Source organism: Trachemys scripta, chromosome 11, assembly GCF_013100865.1.
Source record: "Trachemys scripta elegans isolate TJP31775 chromosome 11, CAS_Tse_1.0, whole genome shotgun sequence".
Classification (NCBI taxonomy): Eukaryota; Metazoa; Chordata; order Testudines; family Emydidae; genus Trachemys; species Trachemys scripta.
The window spans coordinates 36,541,169-36,559,039 of NC_048308.1; the positions used below are offsets into that span (position 1 = coordinate 36,541,169).

The 17,871-nt window shown below is 38.7% G+C and overlaps 1 protein-coding gene across 1 annotated transcript in view; it reads left to right on the plus strand.

Annotated features, from left to right (window-relative positions):
• The window catches only part of UBR3 (ubiquitin protein ligase E3 component n-recognin 3), a 171,110-nt gene that overhangs the window by 19,009 nt on the left and 134,230 nt on the right, over window positions 1-17,871 (plus strand). The window contains exons 7-16 of the mRNA XM_034786048.1: window positions 1,739-1,967; window positions 7,546-7,725; window positions 9,037-9,170; window positions 12,000-12,086; window positions 12,721-12,786; window positions 12,902-12,991; window positions 14,107-14,235; window positions 14,336-14,388; window positions 15,397-15,530; window positions 17,371-17,456. Coding sequence (XP_034641939.1) covers window positions 1,739-1,967; window positions 7,546-7,725; window positions 9,037-9,170; window positions 12,000-12,086; window positions 12,721-12,786; window positions 12,902-12,991; window positions 14,107-14,235; window positions 14,336-14,388; window positions 15,397-15,530; window positions 17,371-17,456 — 1,188 coding nt within the window. The remainder of the gene's footprint in view (window positions 1-1,738; window positions 1,968-7,545; window positions 7,726-9,036; window positions 9,171-11,999; window positions 12,087-12,720; window positions 12,787-12,901; window positions 12,992-14,106; window positions 14,236-14,335; window positions 14,389-15,396; window positions 15,531-17,370; window positions 17,457-17,871) is intronic.

Below are 17,871 nucleotides of genomic sequence, written 5' to 3' on the forward strand. Positions count from 1 at the left end.
TGGCTTAAAGGTAGCCTTAAAATGCCAACTTTATATTCCAGAAAGACTTAACACGTTCAAAGGACAAGTTTTAGACTAGATGTGAGATTTTAGTTCTTGAGCTGAAAATTTTCTGTCATCACCAAGACAGCTTGCATTATCTCATCTCTTCAGACTAAGCAAGTTCATATGGTGGTAGTTTAGAACAGCAGTAGCACTTAAGTTGGAAATTTGAAATGAATTAAAAATTGGCTAAAAGACAAAAGTATAAATAAAAGGTCAGTTTATAACATGATGAAACATTAATAGTGGAGTGCCCCAAGGAGCCGTACTATGACTGATATTGTTTCAATATATTAATTACTGATCTGAAAAAAAAAGTTTAACAATGATGAGGTAAACCTTTGTAGATGATAGAATTATTTAGGACAATCAAACCTAGAACATAAAAACCACCATACTGGGTCACACCAAAGGTCCATCTAGCCCAGTATCCTGTCTTCTGACAGTGGCCAAAACCAGGTGATTCAGAGGGAATGAATAGAACAGGTAATCAAGTGATCCATCCCGTCGCCCATTCTCAGCTTCTGGCAAACAGAGGCTAGGGACACCATCCTTGCCCATCTTGGCTAATAGTCATTGATGGATCTATCCTCCATGAATTTATCTAGTTCTTTTTTGAACCCTGTTATAGTTTTGGCCTTCACAACATCCTCTGGCACTAGAGAATGCAATAAAGGAACCCCAGAGGGACCTAGCAAAGATAAATATATGGGAAGCCATGATGGCAGATGAAATTCAATGTTGGTAAATAATATGAACTGCTTATATATGGTGCAGCTCCATCTTAACTGAAACCATCTATGAGAAAGACCTGGATGACACTGCGGACAACTCAGTGAGAACAGTTGCTGTATGTACAGCAGCAGTTAAAAAATCAAGCATGATGTTAGAATATCATGATAACAGACTATTATCATAATAGTAATACTGAATAATAGTCTTGAAATTTTAATATTGCCATTAATTAAATCAGTGGTACACTTTCAACTTTAATACTTTGTTCATTTCTGGTCATCCTATCTGGAAAAGGTTCTAGAAGAAAATATTGGGATCCAGTGACAGGGAAAGAAAATTAGTCACAGGAAGACTTCCTGATGAGGAAATATTGAAAACATTAGTCCTGTTTTTTTAGTTTAGAGAGATTACCAATAGAAGATATTATAGAAATATATAAAACAATGAGTGGTAGAGACGCTAAGTTGGAAGCTCCTGTTTATCCTTTTTAGAATACAAGAACAAGTGGCTATCTAATGGAAAAGATGCCAAATTTAAAACTGGTAGGAATGAGTTTTTATACAATGTTTAATTGGCTTGTGGAATCCATTGTCAGAAGATATTGATAGCAAGAGTTTGGATTAGATTAGTTCCTTCTGTAAGTGAACAGTTGTGCTACAATTAAGGGTTCAGTCATAAGAATCAAGATATTAAAAAAGATGAGTTATTTATATGGGTAATGAGAACACATGCAATTATATAAGATGGAGGTTGAGAAGGGCAGGATATTCCATTGTGAGATTTCTTGCACCTTCCTCTGAAGCAGGATATTGAATAAGATGGACCACTGATCTTTGATCTGTTGTGATAAATCTGATGTTTCTCTGAAATACTGATTGTATGTTTGAGAATAATTTTTTTTGAAATAAGAGGAACTATAACTATTGTAATGTTAAAATTCTTTTTATTTTTAAATTTGCAGATTGCCTTTACTAAAACTTTTGTTCAGCATTATGCTTTTATTATGAAAACACTGAAGAAAAGCCATGAATCGGACACTATGTCTAATAGAATTGTGCACATCAGTGTTCAGTTATTCAGCAATGAAGAGCTAGCACGTCAAGTGACAGAAGAATGTCAACTGTTGGATATTATGGTCACTGTTCTATTGTATATGATGGAAAGTTGTCTTATTAAAAGTGAGCTGCAAGGTAAGTTGAATTCTTGTTTTCATTAATAATATCAAACAAGAGACTTGCACTGAATGTTTGATATTCTGTTTTTGAGTTTAGCCCCTAACTTTTCAGAACTAGGTTCAGGCAGAGCCAGTTGAGTTTATATCCTGCTCTTTCTTGTGCAGTCACAGCCTGTCAGGGATGTAGGCAGTGGAGTGACCAGAACTACTCTTTCCCTCCCCTGTCAAGCAGCAAGTAGACAGTGGGAAGGCTGCTGATACAAGTGCTCCCTGCTCTATGCTGCTTCTGGTACTACAGAGAAAAGGGACAGGAGGCAGTTAGGGAAGTGGTGTCCCCTACTAGCTCCCTGTAGCAAAAGGGCTGATTCACATACTACCATTTAAAATTGCCAGGCATGGCTCAAGGAACACTTTCAGTTTATAATGCAATACAAATTTTCCTAATAAAGTTGCTCTTACGGGCTACAGATTGGACACCTTATCTAATGTAATACTTTGATTTAAAGAAGATATGCTTTTCAAGCTAGGAAGAACTGCTCTTGAAATAGTTGGGCAAAATTATACATAGCTTTTTCTTTATTTTTCCAGCCTTTTTTTTTTTTTTTTTTTTAATGTAGTGGGTACTGTTATGAGAGACTGTGAGAAACATTGGTGGTTCTTTGAGCGTGTGTCAGCATGGATCCCATTCTAAGTGTGCATGTGCCTCATGCACGTGAGACTGAAATCTTTGAATAGCTGTGTTCCTTGGGCTGCTCATGTGCCGTGTGAGTTCTCATGAATGCCCCAACCCAAAGGGTATATAGGGCAGAGTGGCTGCAGCTGTCCCTCAGTTCCCTCTTACTGTCTGTGGCAATGAGACAGAACAAGGTGTTTGTTCACTACCCCTTAGTGGAATATTCTTCTCTTTTTGGCTAATTAGCGAGGCATAATTCTCAACAAACTCTCCCTTTTTAATTTTATTTCCCCTCCCCAACCCCCCACCCCCGCCAAAAAAAGGATTTTAAAAAATCTGTTTTTTTAAAATGAAAACTTAAAATTTCTGCTTGGTGTTTTATGCCGCTATCTTTGCTTACAATAACAGATTCAAAGCCCTCAGGTTTCAAACAATGCCAGTCCTGTGACAGACTCATTCTGCTTACAGACTGTCATAACAGCACCATTTTGTCTTGGTGAGAACCATGTACCAGACTGCTGCCCTATGTGCTGTTTTCTACCGGCACAAGAAAATCCAGAGATGTTCCTCTGAAGTTGAATCTTCTTGGACAATCAATGAAAGGGACTTCAGACCCTGAAGAACAGGCCTTGACCTCTAAGATGGGATTGGTCATGTCCAAGTCACAGTTAGCCACTGCCCTTGTTAGCCAGCATACAACACTTAATGCTGGTACTGGCAAAAAATCCATGGCACTGTCTGTCAAGGATCTGGGACCATCTGACCATATTGGTCCCAGCTATTACTTCAGCACCAAAAACCGCTACCGCCTCCTTACTAAAGGAAGAGAGAGTTTTCATATCTCCCTTGCTATGAGGAGATGCTTAAGCCCTTATTCTCTTCCGAGGAACTGAGCACTTGGTCTGCTGGTGTGACAGGAGCCAAGTGATGCTGGTTCAACTTCCAGCTTATACTGAAGATATGTAGGCACTGAGGATGCCTTATATCTGACAGTGCTAGCAACCACAAACTGCTGGCCCCAATACCAGCATTGACACTAACAATTGACACATTAGTGGTACTGTCCAATCTAATGTTAGAGGAGGTACCTATATTTTTGGCACCAATGGCACTGCACTCAGTGTTGATATGAGTCTCTGACCTCATGGTACTGAGGTCACCTCAAAAATCAGTCTTATCTTTGGAGGCAGTCTACTGTTCTTCATCTCCGGGACACACCTCTCTTACAGCAGAGAATCTTCTTGCCATTCATACAGATCAGGAGAAAGTCTCTCTCTACAATCAGGGCACTCCAGATCTCTGACTTATCCATCTCAGGAATGACAGTGGCCTAACTAGCCTGACCAAAACCAGCCTTATCCTGTTCTCCCTTGTCCCTGCTGGGCATAGTGGGGACTTCTGTCTAGAGCATCTTGGAACCTAATTCCCTCCTATCACTCAAGAAAAAGCAGAAGGTCATGCTCCCATTCAGCAGCAATTGCCAGAATCCCATCTGAAGACAAGGAGGAACAAGTACAGCTGACAGAGGAGGAACTGGCATGTCTTGAGCTTCGGGAACATCTTTCATAGTCTCGATGAGGCATTTTCCTTGGCTCCCATACCTGCTTTGGAGCCTTTCAGGAGATGCTCTCTCATTTAGCTGAGACCTTTGAAATAGAAACCTCAACAACTGAAGAAAAAGCTTACAAGCTGTTTGACATATTGCATTCCTCCTCTTCTGCCAGACTAGCATTGCCAATTAATGAGGGCATCTTAGAACCAGCTAAAATTCTATGGCAGATGCTAGCCACATTGCCTCTAAATGCTAAAAGAGTGGAAAGGAAGACCAGTCCCCCAAAAGACTGATAACCAAACTGTCCAAGAACATTCCTAAGGACCCAAATAAATTAACTCTCTTTAGAAGGAAGGCTTATTTGTCAGCATCACTCCAGCTACAAGTAGGTAACTGTCAAACTTTGTTTGTGAAATACAACTATCTGACGTAGGGCAGAGTTATCTCCCTTTCTGGCCAAACTCCCTCAGTACTCTACATTAAAGTCATTATTACTGAAGGACAACCAATGGCAAAGACCTCTTTTACAGACAGCCATGGATGCATTGGATGTGGCAGTTAAATCCCTGGCTGTTGTGGTGATTGTGTGCAGAGCATCATGGTTACAGCTTTCTTTCATTCCTAGGGAGGTGGAGAATACAATTGAGGACTTGCCCTTCAAGTGTACAGACTTACTCACCATATGTACCAATGATGCACTATGCACCCTAAAAAGACACCAGATACTAGATACTTAGCTCACTAGGCATTTACACCTCTGCCCCATTCACAGGCCCTTTAAATATCAGGGGCAAGGGAGACTAGACAGAAGACACCCAGCTACCCACAATAGTCCTCTGAGTAACCATCCAGGAAGAAGCCGAGGTAATCTTGTATGAGACCGTTATCTTCCTTAGTCACTAACCAGACTACACTTGCTTCCAGACAGCAGGTTTGTCATGAGATTTGAGAGCCACACTCAGATCGGGCAAGGGCTATGCCCAGACCTCCTTCTTGAGATGCTGGTTGGCTTTCTTCTATCGGGCTTGGACTGGAATAACAGACGTGTGTGCTGGAAGTTGTCTCACATGGATATTCCATCCAATTCCAGTCCATGGCCCCCTACCCATTCCCCTTCACTATCCATCTTCAGAGACCCTTCTCATAATCAATTAAAAGGAGTGGGTACCCTTCTTTGCCTAGGAGCCACAGAGGAGTTACCTCTAAAGTTCAGGGAAAGAGACCCCTGCTCCTGATACTTTGTTAGCTATTCTAGACCTGAGAAGACTGAACAAATTTATACAGTCTTAAATTTATCCCTTCTTTTCAGGCACAAGACTGGTTTGTGGCTCTTGACCTCTGTCACCCAGGGACTTCTTGATGCCAACTGGCAGTGGGCACAGCGATCCCTTGGGTCTTCTCCCTATATAATAATTTGCTAATGGGGGTTATGTAAGGTCTCTACCAAAGGTTTGTGTCGCACTGATGATCATAATCCTTATGAAATGTATGTACAGATAATAGGTAAGGTTCTCTCTCACTCCATCCTTCTTTCCTGAAAATTATGCTCTTAAGGTCTGTGAGTTGGGACTGGTCACCAAAAGGTGGTGTTAAGCATCTCCCACCTGAAAGAAACTTGACGTGGCTATATGTAAACTGAATATTATATACTTTGCAATGAATGCCTATTTACAGACTGAGCAAGAGATTGCAAAGTCTCCGGGGAGATTCACTACGGGAACGACAAGCAGCAGAAGGTACCCTGTTTCCAAGTGAAGACAACAGATTGTTGGAATTATGTCTGGGGCTACAGAGGTAACCCCAGGTATACTTCACCTAAAGGCAAGCTGTCAGCAGGCTTGTTATATAAATAGAGGCGCAGAGCCGGTCTGGCTGTTTAATGCTGGAGGAGAGACTGGGGTGAGCTAAGGACGGGTGGTGACGAGGTGCTGCACAACCCTGGCCATAACCCTGAGAAGCGTCACAACCGCCAAGATGTATACTTCCATACTGTGATCCACTTGGCCCATAGGAAGAACCTGCAATTCCTCGTAGGGCCCAGTCATATCACTACAAAGTGCTACAACTTGTTCTCTCCACAGTACCAGAAGTCTTCACTAAATACCTAGTTGTGATGGCAGTGCACCTGAGGAGATGCGGCATTCACATTGAGCCATATCTCGAGAGTTGCTAATCAGAGGCATGTCTCATACACCTCTTCTTCCAAACATCAAAGCTCCATTTCCCTAGAGTGCACACTGCCTCCTCTGCATGCTTTAGAAACTGGAGCTGGTTGGAACATTTTTGACTAAGCGAAATTTCACCAAAATATGCTGTTTTGTTTAAACATATTGCTTTTGACAAAATTTTCATTGGGGAGGAAGCGTGTGTGAGAGTTTGTGTGGGAAATGGGGAGAGTCAGTCTCTCTCTCTCTCTCTCTCTCTCTCTCTATGACTCGCCTGGTGGCTATGGTACTTGTCCTGGATGTGGGGTTCAAGGTAGGATTCAGAGTGATCAGGGATGGAAAAAAACTCCTCTGAATCAGGCACATCTGGAACTTGTACCTGGATCTCCTAGGTCTTAGACAGTATGTACGCGTTCTCTTTGTCTCTCTTTCTCTCTGGTTTCGGTCTGAAAAAGGACATTTTGTAACAACTTTGTTTTCATTCTGCAGTGGAACATTTTAATGAAAACAAACTCTGAAAGTTGCTGTAAAATGGACGTGTCCTCCAGTCAAAGGTCTGTTAGAAACATCCCTATGTCTGAAATCTGCAAGGCAGCTACTTAGAGTAATGCCTGACTTTTGTTAAACATTATGCTCTGGTCCTGGCCATGAGGTCAGATGCCAATTTTGGTAGGGCAGTATTATAATAATCAGTTAGTTAGTGAAAGTTGGGACTCCTCAGTCACATGTCCAGATGGAGCACTGCTCATTAGTCACCTTCAGTGAGAGCCATATGGACACATGAAGAGTGTGTGTGTGTGACAAGCTGCCCCTCCATCTTCGCTTTTTTGGAGTCCTCTTTACCTGAGATTTTAAATTAGCAAGGTGACTGAGCAATAGTTGCTACTGCTATGCCATATATGCTCTAGAAAGGCAGGGCACAAGGACACGTGCAGTGCAGGCATGGCCCAACAGCCACTACTATTCAGATTCTAATCTCGCGTAAGTGGGAGACATGTATACCTAGAATGGGATCCACACAGGTGACAAGATCTTGAAGAACAATCGTTGCTATAAGGTAAGTAATAGTTCTTTACAGCCATATGCTGTGCATGCTATAATTGTTTTTAAACCCTGATTCCTTTAATTGTTCGCTATGGTAGTTACTATATTTTTTTCTTTAAAAAACATTGTGATGGGGTTTTTTTAATTGCTTTTTTCCTAGATGAAGAAAACAGTTTACATGTCGTAGTGAACTGCGGGGAAGCACTATTAAAGAATAATACTTACTGGCCACTTGTTAGTGATTTTATTAATATCCTTTCACACCAAAGTGTGGCTAAGAAATTCCTGGAGGATCATAGTCTGTTAGTAACTTGGATGAATTTTGTATCATTCTTTCAAGGTAGGTGGCTTTTAGCTTTCTTATTCAGTGATTATAAATACCTTTTTTGGAATATGCCTAATTTCAAATCTTTTCTTTCCTGTACTTAAGCAAGAATTTGTAAAGGTGGCACAATGTTTTCAATAACATACACCTTACACACCCTTATATATAAATATTTAATCAATTAGTGTGTTCATTATTAATCTGATGCAAATTTCTGGAAGTGGATAGTTTATTCTAAATTACTCAAGCCAAAAGAATTCTGTTTCTGAAATGCCAGCTGATGAGAAGCAAAGGCTGAACATGTAAAGGCATTAAGCACTTCTGAGGTGCAATTGTGACAACTGACATCTTGACCAATACCAGGCGTTGAACCAGGGACGTCTGAGATCTAAAACACATTAGTTTCTATAGCTTGAACTAAAGAGGGCAGGGTCTCAAGATGAGAACTGTAATAGGTTTGTATCCTTTGTGGACTGGATAATGCGTAATACATGTTGACTGGTGGGTTACATACTACTTCTGGTCAGGGAAACTTGTCTCATATGTTTGAGACCCACCATGATTTGAATTCTGGACAAGCCCCAACTTGTATCATGGCAGCTGAGGATCTCCAGAGCTCAAAGCATAAGTCTCTCTATGGCTTGAGTTAAAATGTTAGGCTCTGGAGATAAAGCTCTAACAGACCCATGTAGCCCATGTTGATCAGGCACAGAGGGGTTGAGTAAAATGCACTGGGTTACACACTGCCAAAGTTCTCAAGAAGTTGTACTAACAGTGTAAGTTATTACTTTGATAGAAATATGTTTCAGTGTCAAAGTTCTAAACTCAATACTAGGGAAAATGAACTTGATGTATTTAGGTATTCTTTGTATTAACATGTGGAAACGTGTGGGGGATTTTTTATTGATTTGTTTTTCCCTGAACTTTTGCATAGTGGAAAGCATGCTTCCTCTATGGAAAGATCCAAAATTTTGTAGCCAATTTAAAGATTCTCATTGATTGATATGGAGTTGAGACTAAAAGGGGCCCAATTCAGATCACGTGTCTGCTCAGCATGAGTGCTTGAGTTGCTAGCCTAACATGGCAAGACTTTCTCTACTCAAATGATCTCTTTCTAGTCAACTTTCAAGGTCTCTGCTCAGTTCAAATCCTTAATCTTGTGGATACTTAGGTACAATTGATCACACGTTCTGAAACTTATTGCATGGATATCATCTTCCTGTATAGGTGTGCATATGTGTAAGTGTGTATAGTTTAAAAAAATACTAAATTCCACTTAATGGTAGATAAAGATACTGTTGTATAACACTGCTTACGTCTTTTAAGGTATGAATTTAAATAAGCGAGAATTAAATGAGCATGTGGAGTTTGAATCACAGACCTACTATGCTGCATTTGCTGCCGAACTGGAAGCCTGTGCCCAGCCAATGTGGGGACTGCTATCACATTGCAAAGTTAGGGTAAGGCAAACATTTTTACCGTGTCTTTTTTAAAAATAAATAACTACTTTTAACTTCCTTTTTGTAGTCTCAGCAAATTTTACAAATAGTTGGATTTTAGGGTCATTTATCAGTTCTCCATCCAGTGTTACTTTCTGGATGGTGTATGAAATTGAAGTTGAGTAAAAAATACATCAGGCAGTATTTTGTAATCAAGTTTTATTTGAACAGAACTCACAAATCCTTTAGAAGACGTTTATACCCATGTTCTCTGCATTAGATTTGGCCAGTCATTTGACTGGAGAAAAGAGTGATGAGTTCAAATCTTCACTTGGAAGATCTTCGAAATAAACCAGAGAGGAGTTTTTGAGTAAAAGCATTCTTGGCTGAAGGGTTTTCTTTCTCCAAATTGCTCAGCTGGAGCACCAAATATTTTTCATAGACTAAATCATGACTTTCATCAATACCTGCAGGCTGAAATGTTCCCATGGGTTTGTCTTGATGATTCAGGACAAGCTTTTCCAGAATCTTCATTGTGTGAAGCCTCTGAGTGTGTTGAGATTTATTTTTCTATTTAGGTGAATTAAGGCTTTTCATTTGTACTTCAAATAAGGGGGCTTAAAAAAAGCAAACCAGTCCCCTTTGTTGGCTTATCAAGACATTAGATGAGGGCAGTAATGATTGGAGTTCTGTAATATGTGCACCAATTGCTGCTTTCTTCTAGTAGGCGATACAACAGGGGTCGGCAACGTTCGGCACGCGGCTCGCCAGGGTAAGCACACTGGCGGGCCGGCCAGTTTTATTTACCTGCTGACGCGGCAGGTTGGGCCGATCGCAGCCTCCACTTGCGAGAAGCGGCGCGGGCGAGCGATGTGCTGGCCGCAGCTTCTTGCCGCTCCCATTGGCCCGGGACGGCGAACCGCAACGCTCCGAAAGTCGATGCTAGCCTTGGTACTGTGGACGCATACTGCCAACTTAATGCGCTTAGTGGGGACACACACAATCGACTGTATCAAATCAATTTCTAAAAAACCGATTTCTATTAAATTGACCTAATTTCGTAGTGTAGACATACCCTTAGTTATAGTCTCCAGAACTGAGACTAGACTGAAACTACACTGACTGTAATAGGAATGAGGTTAAAATGTAATGGGACATAGGTTGATACATGTGTCCGAAAAACTCTGGTGATTGTACTGTAATGTTGGGAAAGGAGAAAATTAAGTCTGCTGTGATGTGATTATGATATTGGTTGTTTCTTGTTTGTGCCTGAAAATAGACATTTTGGGATAATAATAAAACTACATAATTATGCATAATTATCAAATCAGAGATCTGGATTATTAACTATATGAGATTAAATCTCTTGCATGATGATGATTTTTCTCATCATTACACTACACAATTGTTAATTGGTGTGTCAAACAATGATAGACTAGCAGAAAATGGAATTCTTCAATTGAGAGGAATACTTGAGACATGAAAAACTTTACATTTCTACCTCATCATCATTTATTATGAATAAAAAATATCAATCTTCTAATTTAAACTACTTTCCAATATAAGTAGGAGGAGTTATGTTGGTGTTCATAGGACGGTAAAGTCTGGATTGAAATGTGCACTGAAAAGGCTTCTTTGAGTAAACTAAATATTCTGAAAGTTTTAAATTTAGCAATTGCAAAGGCATTTTCATATTGTAAATCATATTAAGATATTTTTATTAAATCTTTCTTTTGAGGCTAAATTGCCCTTAGAGTACTGTACTACAGTTAACTAGTTGGCACTTCAAAATCTAATAGTGTCTTCCACGCCCCCCCCCCCCCCGCATGCTTCTGACCCCACTGCTTGAGGTATATAGCCTATCTTGCCTTAACTTAGAGAGATGCAACTGAATTTAAATTGTATTTCAATGTGAGAACATTATATATATTGATATTAGTTTTTGGTTAATCTGAAACAAAATTACTCCTATATTTTCATTATCATTACACTCATGTTTGTTAATCTAATGGTGAACACTGGATTTTACTGCATTGAGTTTACTAAACTCTAAAGACATTGCAGTAGAAGTGTTTGAATAGGATATTGGATGCATAATTCCTTTTAGAATATGTGCCTGAAGGGTCCCTTTGTATGCACAGGTTCCTGTTTCTGTGCTAAAACAAATAGATTAAATTAAACAACATTAAGCCACCAAGACCAAATAGTCTTATTTGTAAGAATTTCAAAGGAACTCAATCAAGTGGCTGAACAAACATTTAAATCTGCTATTATTATACCCAAATACTGGAGAGTAGCAAATGTTTAGCTGTCTCTTAAAAAATGGTGTTGGGGATAGTCCTAGGAATTATAGCCCCGGAAAACTTAATTCAGTATTAGGTAAATTGGTTGAAACAATAAAATGAAAGGTTTTTTTTTTTTTTATAAAACTTAGTTGAATGTGATAGAGGGCTACACCAGCATGGCAGCTCAGAACAGGTCTGGACAATACAATAGCAAAAACATTCTAGGCTCTTGTATGCTAGCACTCCTACCATTGATGAATTTTGGAAAAGCCTCAGTGTAGAGAAGGACAGTGTCAACCACCAGTAAATCGTTAAAACATGTTAATTTTCAGTGTTGGAAAAGAAAACTTTTTTTTAAATAAAAAGAGAAACGCTATGCAAATTCCATATTTGTGCCCTGTTTTAAAACTGCGAACAGAAAAGAACAGAAAAAAATCCTTAAACCATCATACTAGTTAATAAACTTTTTTCCCATTGTATTAATGAAACTATTACTCAAAACTATTTTTGAATAGTGTGATACAGTGTACAATGGTGCAATGTCAAATAATTTTTCTTATTGCAGGAGACACAAGAGTACACAAGAAATGTTGTCAGATACTGCCTTGAAGCACTTCAGGACTGGTTCGATGCTATCAACTTTGTAGATGAGGTTTGCATCCTTTATATGATTAAACAAAGTGTTGTCGGAAATGTCTTGTTAAACTTAAAAAAATACTTTAAAAGTTAATAATTTTCTTTCTCCTTTACATAATAAAAATATCCTTTTAAATACTGTAACAGATGGATTAACATGTTAAAAACAATGCAGCTCTTGTTAAAACCTTTGTAATTCATGGGTATGATGTGATATATTGGTGAATTAAGAATTCTGGAATCCCCAATTTAATTAATGTGAACTTGTGTTCAGACTATGAGGTTCTACCAATTGATGCCATAGGAGCACTCCAATGCAGTTGAATGGAGGGCGTTCGCAATGATAAAGCAAAGCTTCTCTGCACTCCATTTCGTATAAAGTACTAGGGTGTGGTCAGGTCTGGTGTATTGGGAGACATTTCTCTGATTCCAGGGGGGTGAGACTAATATTCCAGGGGCTAAGCAGGAGAGATCAACTGGAACGGTTTGGGAAAAGGGAGATGAAGCATTGGCAGAGGGAGAGATGCAGTAACATTTGCAATATCTAGTGGAAAGAGCCATCAGCAGTGGATGTGCCAGAGGAAATGATAGTCTCTATGATTCTTATACTTTTTTGTATTTGATGGTAAAATGCATTGTTTTCATTGCAGCCAGCTCCTAACCAGGTTACTTTTCATTTGCCACTACATCGTTACTATGCTATGTTTTTGAGTAAGGTAAGCATGCATTTGTTACCAGATTCTATTAGAAAATAAGGTCTTGTCTGTTTATAGTATGAAAAAATCATTTCCTTACGTTCTCAGTAAAATTTATACTCCATTTTGTTTGTAGGCTGTCAAATGCCAAGAGCTAGATCTGGATTCTATTTTACCAGATCAGGAGATGTTGATGAAACTAATGATTCACCCACTTCAGATTCAGGTATGGTGCCAGGCTGCTTTTTTGGTTTGAATGTACAGAATACGAAAGAGGATGGCTATCTCTTTTCCTCTCTTCCAGTCCAAGCGTTTTAAAAAATGTCTAACCAGCAGGAGAAAAACATATTAATTGTGGAATACAAAAATTAACGTAGTTGACAACTCCTTGCAATATATGAAATGTTTATCACTTGTAAGCACAGTTTTACAGTGATTTTGTCAGAATAAACTTAGAAAAGTATTTCTTAGAATCACAGAGAACTACTTTTTCAAATACTGTTAGCATCATATAATGACCCTAGGTTTTTATATTGCTGAGAACTATGCTTAATGTTTAGGATCACATTTTCAAAAAGCTACTGCTAAATTTGAGTACTTGTGCTCGGAACAATTTGTGCATGCAATTAATATTAATATGTACAGATTGAGGATGCAGGAGTGAATGTAGAGGCTGGGTTGTGAAGACCCTTTATTCTTTGACTTTTATAAGCAGTAATGGGCAGGATTCTTGCCTGTGGCTTTACACTTTATGTTCTGTTTATGTCGAAGTTAGGAGATGAAGAGAAATAGTTGTAATAATTGATAATCTGTTATAAGAGAGACACTTCATTTTTTGGGTACTTTTTCAGGATAAAGAATTGTGGATCTTTTCACATTCCTTACCCCTCCATTTCCTGAAATGCCGCCACCTTTTAGAGTGGACCATATTATTATACGTATTACAGATCTGTGGTGGAATATAAATATCTTGTTTTGAATTTGGGCAGGACACCTGGTTAACAAACTTACAAAAAATAGCACAGTATATTTTTAATGATCAAGGCCTTGGTTTTAAGTCTCATTCACCATTGTAATTTAATATCATGCCTCATGCATGGATTCAGTACTTTCTCAGCAAGAAGAGAACCACATACTGGTACCAACTGAATTTTTTGCAACATCTGAGGGTATTTTCTGGGATGACTCTCATCCAACTTTTGACATGGTCCAGCTCTGCTGATTTTGATATCTGAGGGGATCACAGCTGATGGTGTGGCTGCAGACAACTGAATAGCTGATTTTTCCTTGAACTGTTTGCAAAAAGTTTATTTCAGCTAATTTTTTTTCTTTTAAAAATAGGCAAGCCTTTCTGAAATCCATAGTAACATGTGGGTAAGGAATGGTCTACAAATTAAAGGACAAGCAATGACTTATGTGCAGTCTCATTTTTGTAACTCCATGATTGATCCTGACATTTACCTATTACAGGTAATGTATAGTTTCTGTGAACCCAAGTACTGTGTTTATAAGAATGCTAATGACTGATGAGTAAAGTGATGATGTACCATGTACATGTTTGTTTTTACAGGTCTGTGCTTCTAGACTTGACCCAGATTATTTTATTTCATCAGTTTTTGAAAGGTAAGGTCAAAGCATAAGGATAGAATGAATACCACTATATAGCATTCTGCCACTTACTGACTATTTAAAATATACTGTGGGGGAAAAGGTGTTTGACCTGCTGAATCCCTCTTGTACCACAGCACTTTGTCTTTTTTTTCCATCCCAGATGGCGGAATACACTTCCATTAATACAATTTCTCTGATGGGTTCCACTGTGGCGGTTTCATTCATCCTCCCTTTCACTTAGGGCTGGTTTTGGATTTATACTCCAATGCGTGCAATATGTTTATGAAACCCCAGAGTTGAATCTCCTGAGCGTTCCAATTTTAGAAGTGTTGCACACTCTGGTGTATAAGTATTTGGAACTCCCACACTGAAGGCGAGAATGAATAGCAGTGAGGATCACAAGACGTCTGCTTACTTCTACAGGAGAAGGCCTGGTCTACACCTAAAACTTAGATCCACTTAGCTTTGTCGCTCAGAGCTGTGAAAAATGTCACACCCTGTGCAAAGTAGTTAGGTCAACCTAACCTTTCTGTAGACGCAGCTAGGTTGATGGAAGAATTATTTTGTCAACGTGGCTGCCTTCTCTCGGAGAAGTGGATTTCCTACATTGACAGAAAAACTCCTTCCGCTGACATAAGCAATGTCTATGCTAGAGGATCACAGCTGCAGCACAGTAGCTGTGCTGCTGTAGCATAGACATGACTGAAGAAAAGCAGGACATAAATGTCAATACCAACTAACCTACTTTCAAGTATTCAATTGATATAAATGTCATGTATTTGAATATGAAGTATGAATAGGATCAGTACAGTACAATGAAGGTAAGGATATACTTTCTGAAAATAAAAAGCCTTTCACTTCAAGGTTTGCTTCTAATTAGATTATATACAACTTATTTTGTACTCCTTTTGGGCCTGGGCCTGAATGGTGCTTCCTTAGGCATCCCGGGTACTTCGCACCTCTCAGCATCAGGCTCTTGATACGGAAGAATGACGTCTCTAACCTTACTCTGTTCTGTAGATTCAAGGTGGTAGATTTGTTAACAATGGCATCGCAGCATCAGAATACAGTTCTTGATTCAGAACATGAGAGATCTATGTTGGAAGGAGCCTTAACATTTCTTGTCATTCTGTTAAGTCTTCGCGTACATTTAGGTAAGAATCACAACTGTCTAGTCACAAATATTACTGTAACATGGAATTTTATGTGTATTTGGTTTTAAATTTTTTGGCATTTAATAGCTGTCCTGTAGCAGAATAAGTAAAATTATTAAATAAAATCAAATGGTCATTCGTTGTTTATAATTTGATTTCAGTTTCATCAGTTCTTCATTTTACCCATCCTAAAAACTAGAAACAGCCAAAATACAGGGTTAGGGTGTCTTTTCCTTTATTGCAATCCAGTCCATTCCTGTCCTTGAGAGAAATAAACGGCTGAATTTTTTTTATACATATGCTCATGAGACGTATATTGAAGTGTAAATGTCAATACTAGTGTTTGAATCAGCAAATCCTAAAGCTCCTACTTGTAATAATCTCTTATGATTGTGCTTCTTATTTCCCTGTCTGAACTTTGACATTCCTTATTAACTGAAATTTTATTGTATTTTATTATTTTTATATACATGACTTTGTGTCTGCTGTTTGTATCAAGTAAACTGAATAGGACATTATCCAGTCAATGCTTGAATTAAAGGAAAGACTCATTTTCCACTTGGGCACCTCAAAAATTATGTGCGAAGAAGCAAATGTGCAATATTTTCAGCTTTGTGAACATTCCTTTTCTGTTACTTTCTACATCATTTCTATTACAAATTATCTTACCAGTAACCTGGGTTAAAATCCTGGTCTTGTACCAAGACTTCTCCCCTGGCCATGCAAAACTTGGCAGCTGGTAAAACTTTAGAGTTACTGTTGCCCCAGTGGCTGCTGTTCTTCTTGCTTTGGATCCACTAGCCTTACCCCATTCCATAAATTACTTCTGCAGCTTTGCACAAATTGCCCTTTCAGAGCACATGCTGTGGCATACAGTCTCTCTACATGCACTTCCTACATCTTGACCCAAACATGAGCTGTGCAACTACCGCAGTTATCCTGTCCATTGGGCCTTCCATACCTGCAGAGTGACGGAGGGGGATTTACCCCCGGTAAAGTCCTGTAGATATATCTTAGTGTTATTGACACTGATCTTTATTCAGAATTATGCCGAACTGAGCTTTGTAATCGCCCCTTCCAGCATTTCTAATGTTACTGACGTAGGAACATGTGCTAGTTGGTACAATAAGTCTGCAGTATGCTAATTTGATATTGCTTCAGTGGCATAAGTTCCAAACATTCAGCTAGGCATCTGTGAAACCTTCCAGGTGATTTTGTTTTGGTATATTCCCCTCACCCCCCAAAATACACAGTATTTAACACAGAATAAAATTACTTTGATATTGCCATAGAAAAATGAATTAAACTCCAGTACTGCACATACTTACACATATGATTATTGCTCATGTGCCTGAAGTTAAGAGTGTGCATAAATGTTTGCAATATTGGGCCTAAGAGATTACTTAAAATCCTGGCTAAAACTTGCATTCTGTTATATTTTATTAAGCTTCGTTTATTACCATGCTTTACAATACAGTCTTTGGAAAACATGCTTTAGTGTTGACTCCTGTGCAATAGTTTGTTTTCAAAACATCATATGTATTGAGAAATATCAGTGAGCTGTTACTTTACACAACTTGCAGATACACAGAGCACTCTTATAAGAAAATAGGAATAGTTTAGTAAATTCTTGTGGACATCTTTGGGGAATCAACCAGAAATCTGAATTGTAATTGTAATAATGTAACTGTGTTAAGTAGGATATCAAACCGTTGAGTCTCACATTTGTAATTACTGTTTAACTTACTGAGATTTGACTACATGTGTGTGCCTCTATATCCTTTTTTTCTTTACTCATGCAACTTGTACAGGGTATTTAATTTTATTTTTATTGTCCTAGGAATGACAGATGACGAGATCCTCAGAGCAGAGATGGTAGCCCAGCTCTGTATGAACGACAGGACTCATAGTTCACTACTGGATCTCATATCCTTGGAATCTTGTTAACTTATTTATTGTGATTTCTGTGTGTAAATAGTACTATCAAAGAAATTTGTGTTGTGCAGTATTTTCAAGCTTGTGCACGATGCCATCAATATTTCTCGCTCGTAACAACCTCAAACTTTAGGAGTTGTGGGCAGATGTCATTGGATTATGATGTACTGTTGATCACAATGAAATTTTCTTCAGTACTTTAGTCTTCCTTAATTATTCGTATGCAAATGATACACGTGAGACTTTGCAATACATTTTAGATGTTTTTACAGTGTACTAGGTGTTTTGCAGCCAAGTAAAATATACATGATCTTTTTTCCTTACAGAACTTGCAGTCCAAATATAAACATAGCGCAGTAAGTGACTGCAGTAATTTAAAGGCAGAAATGGTGAAAAGTAGGTTGAG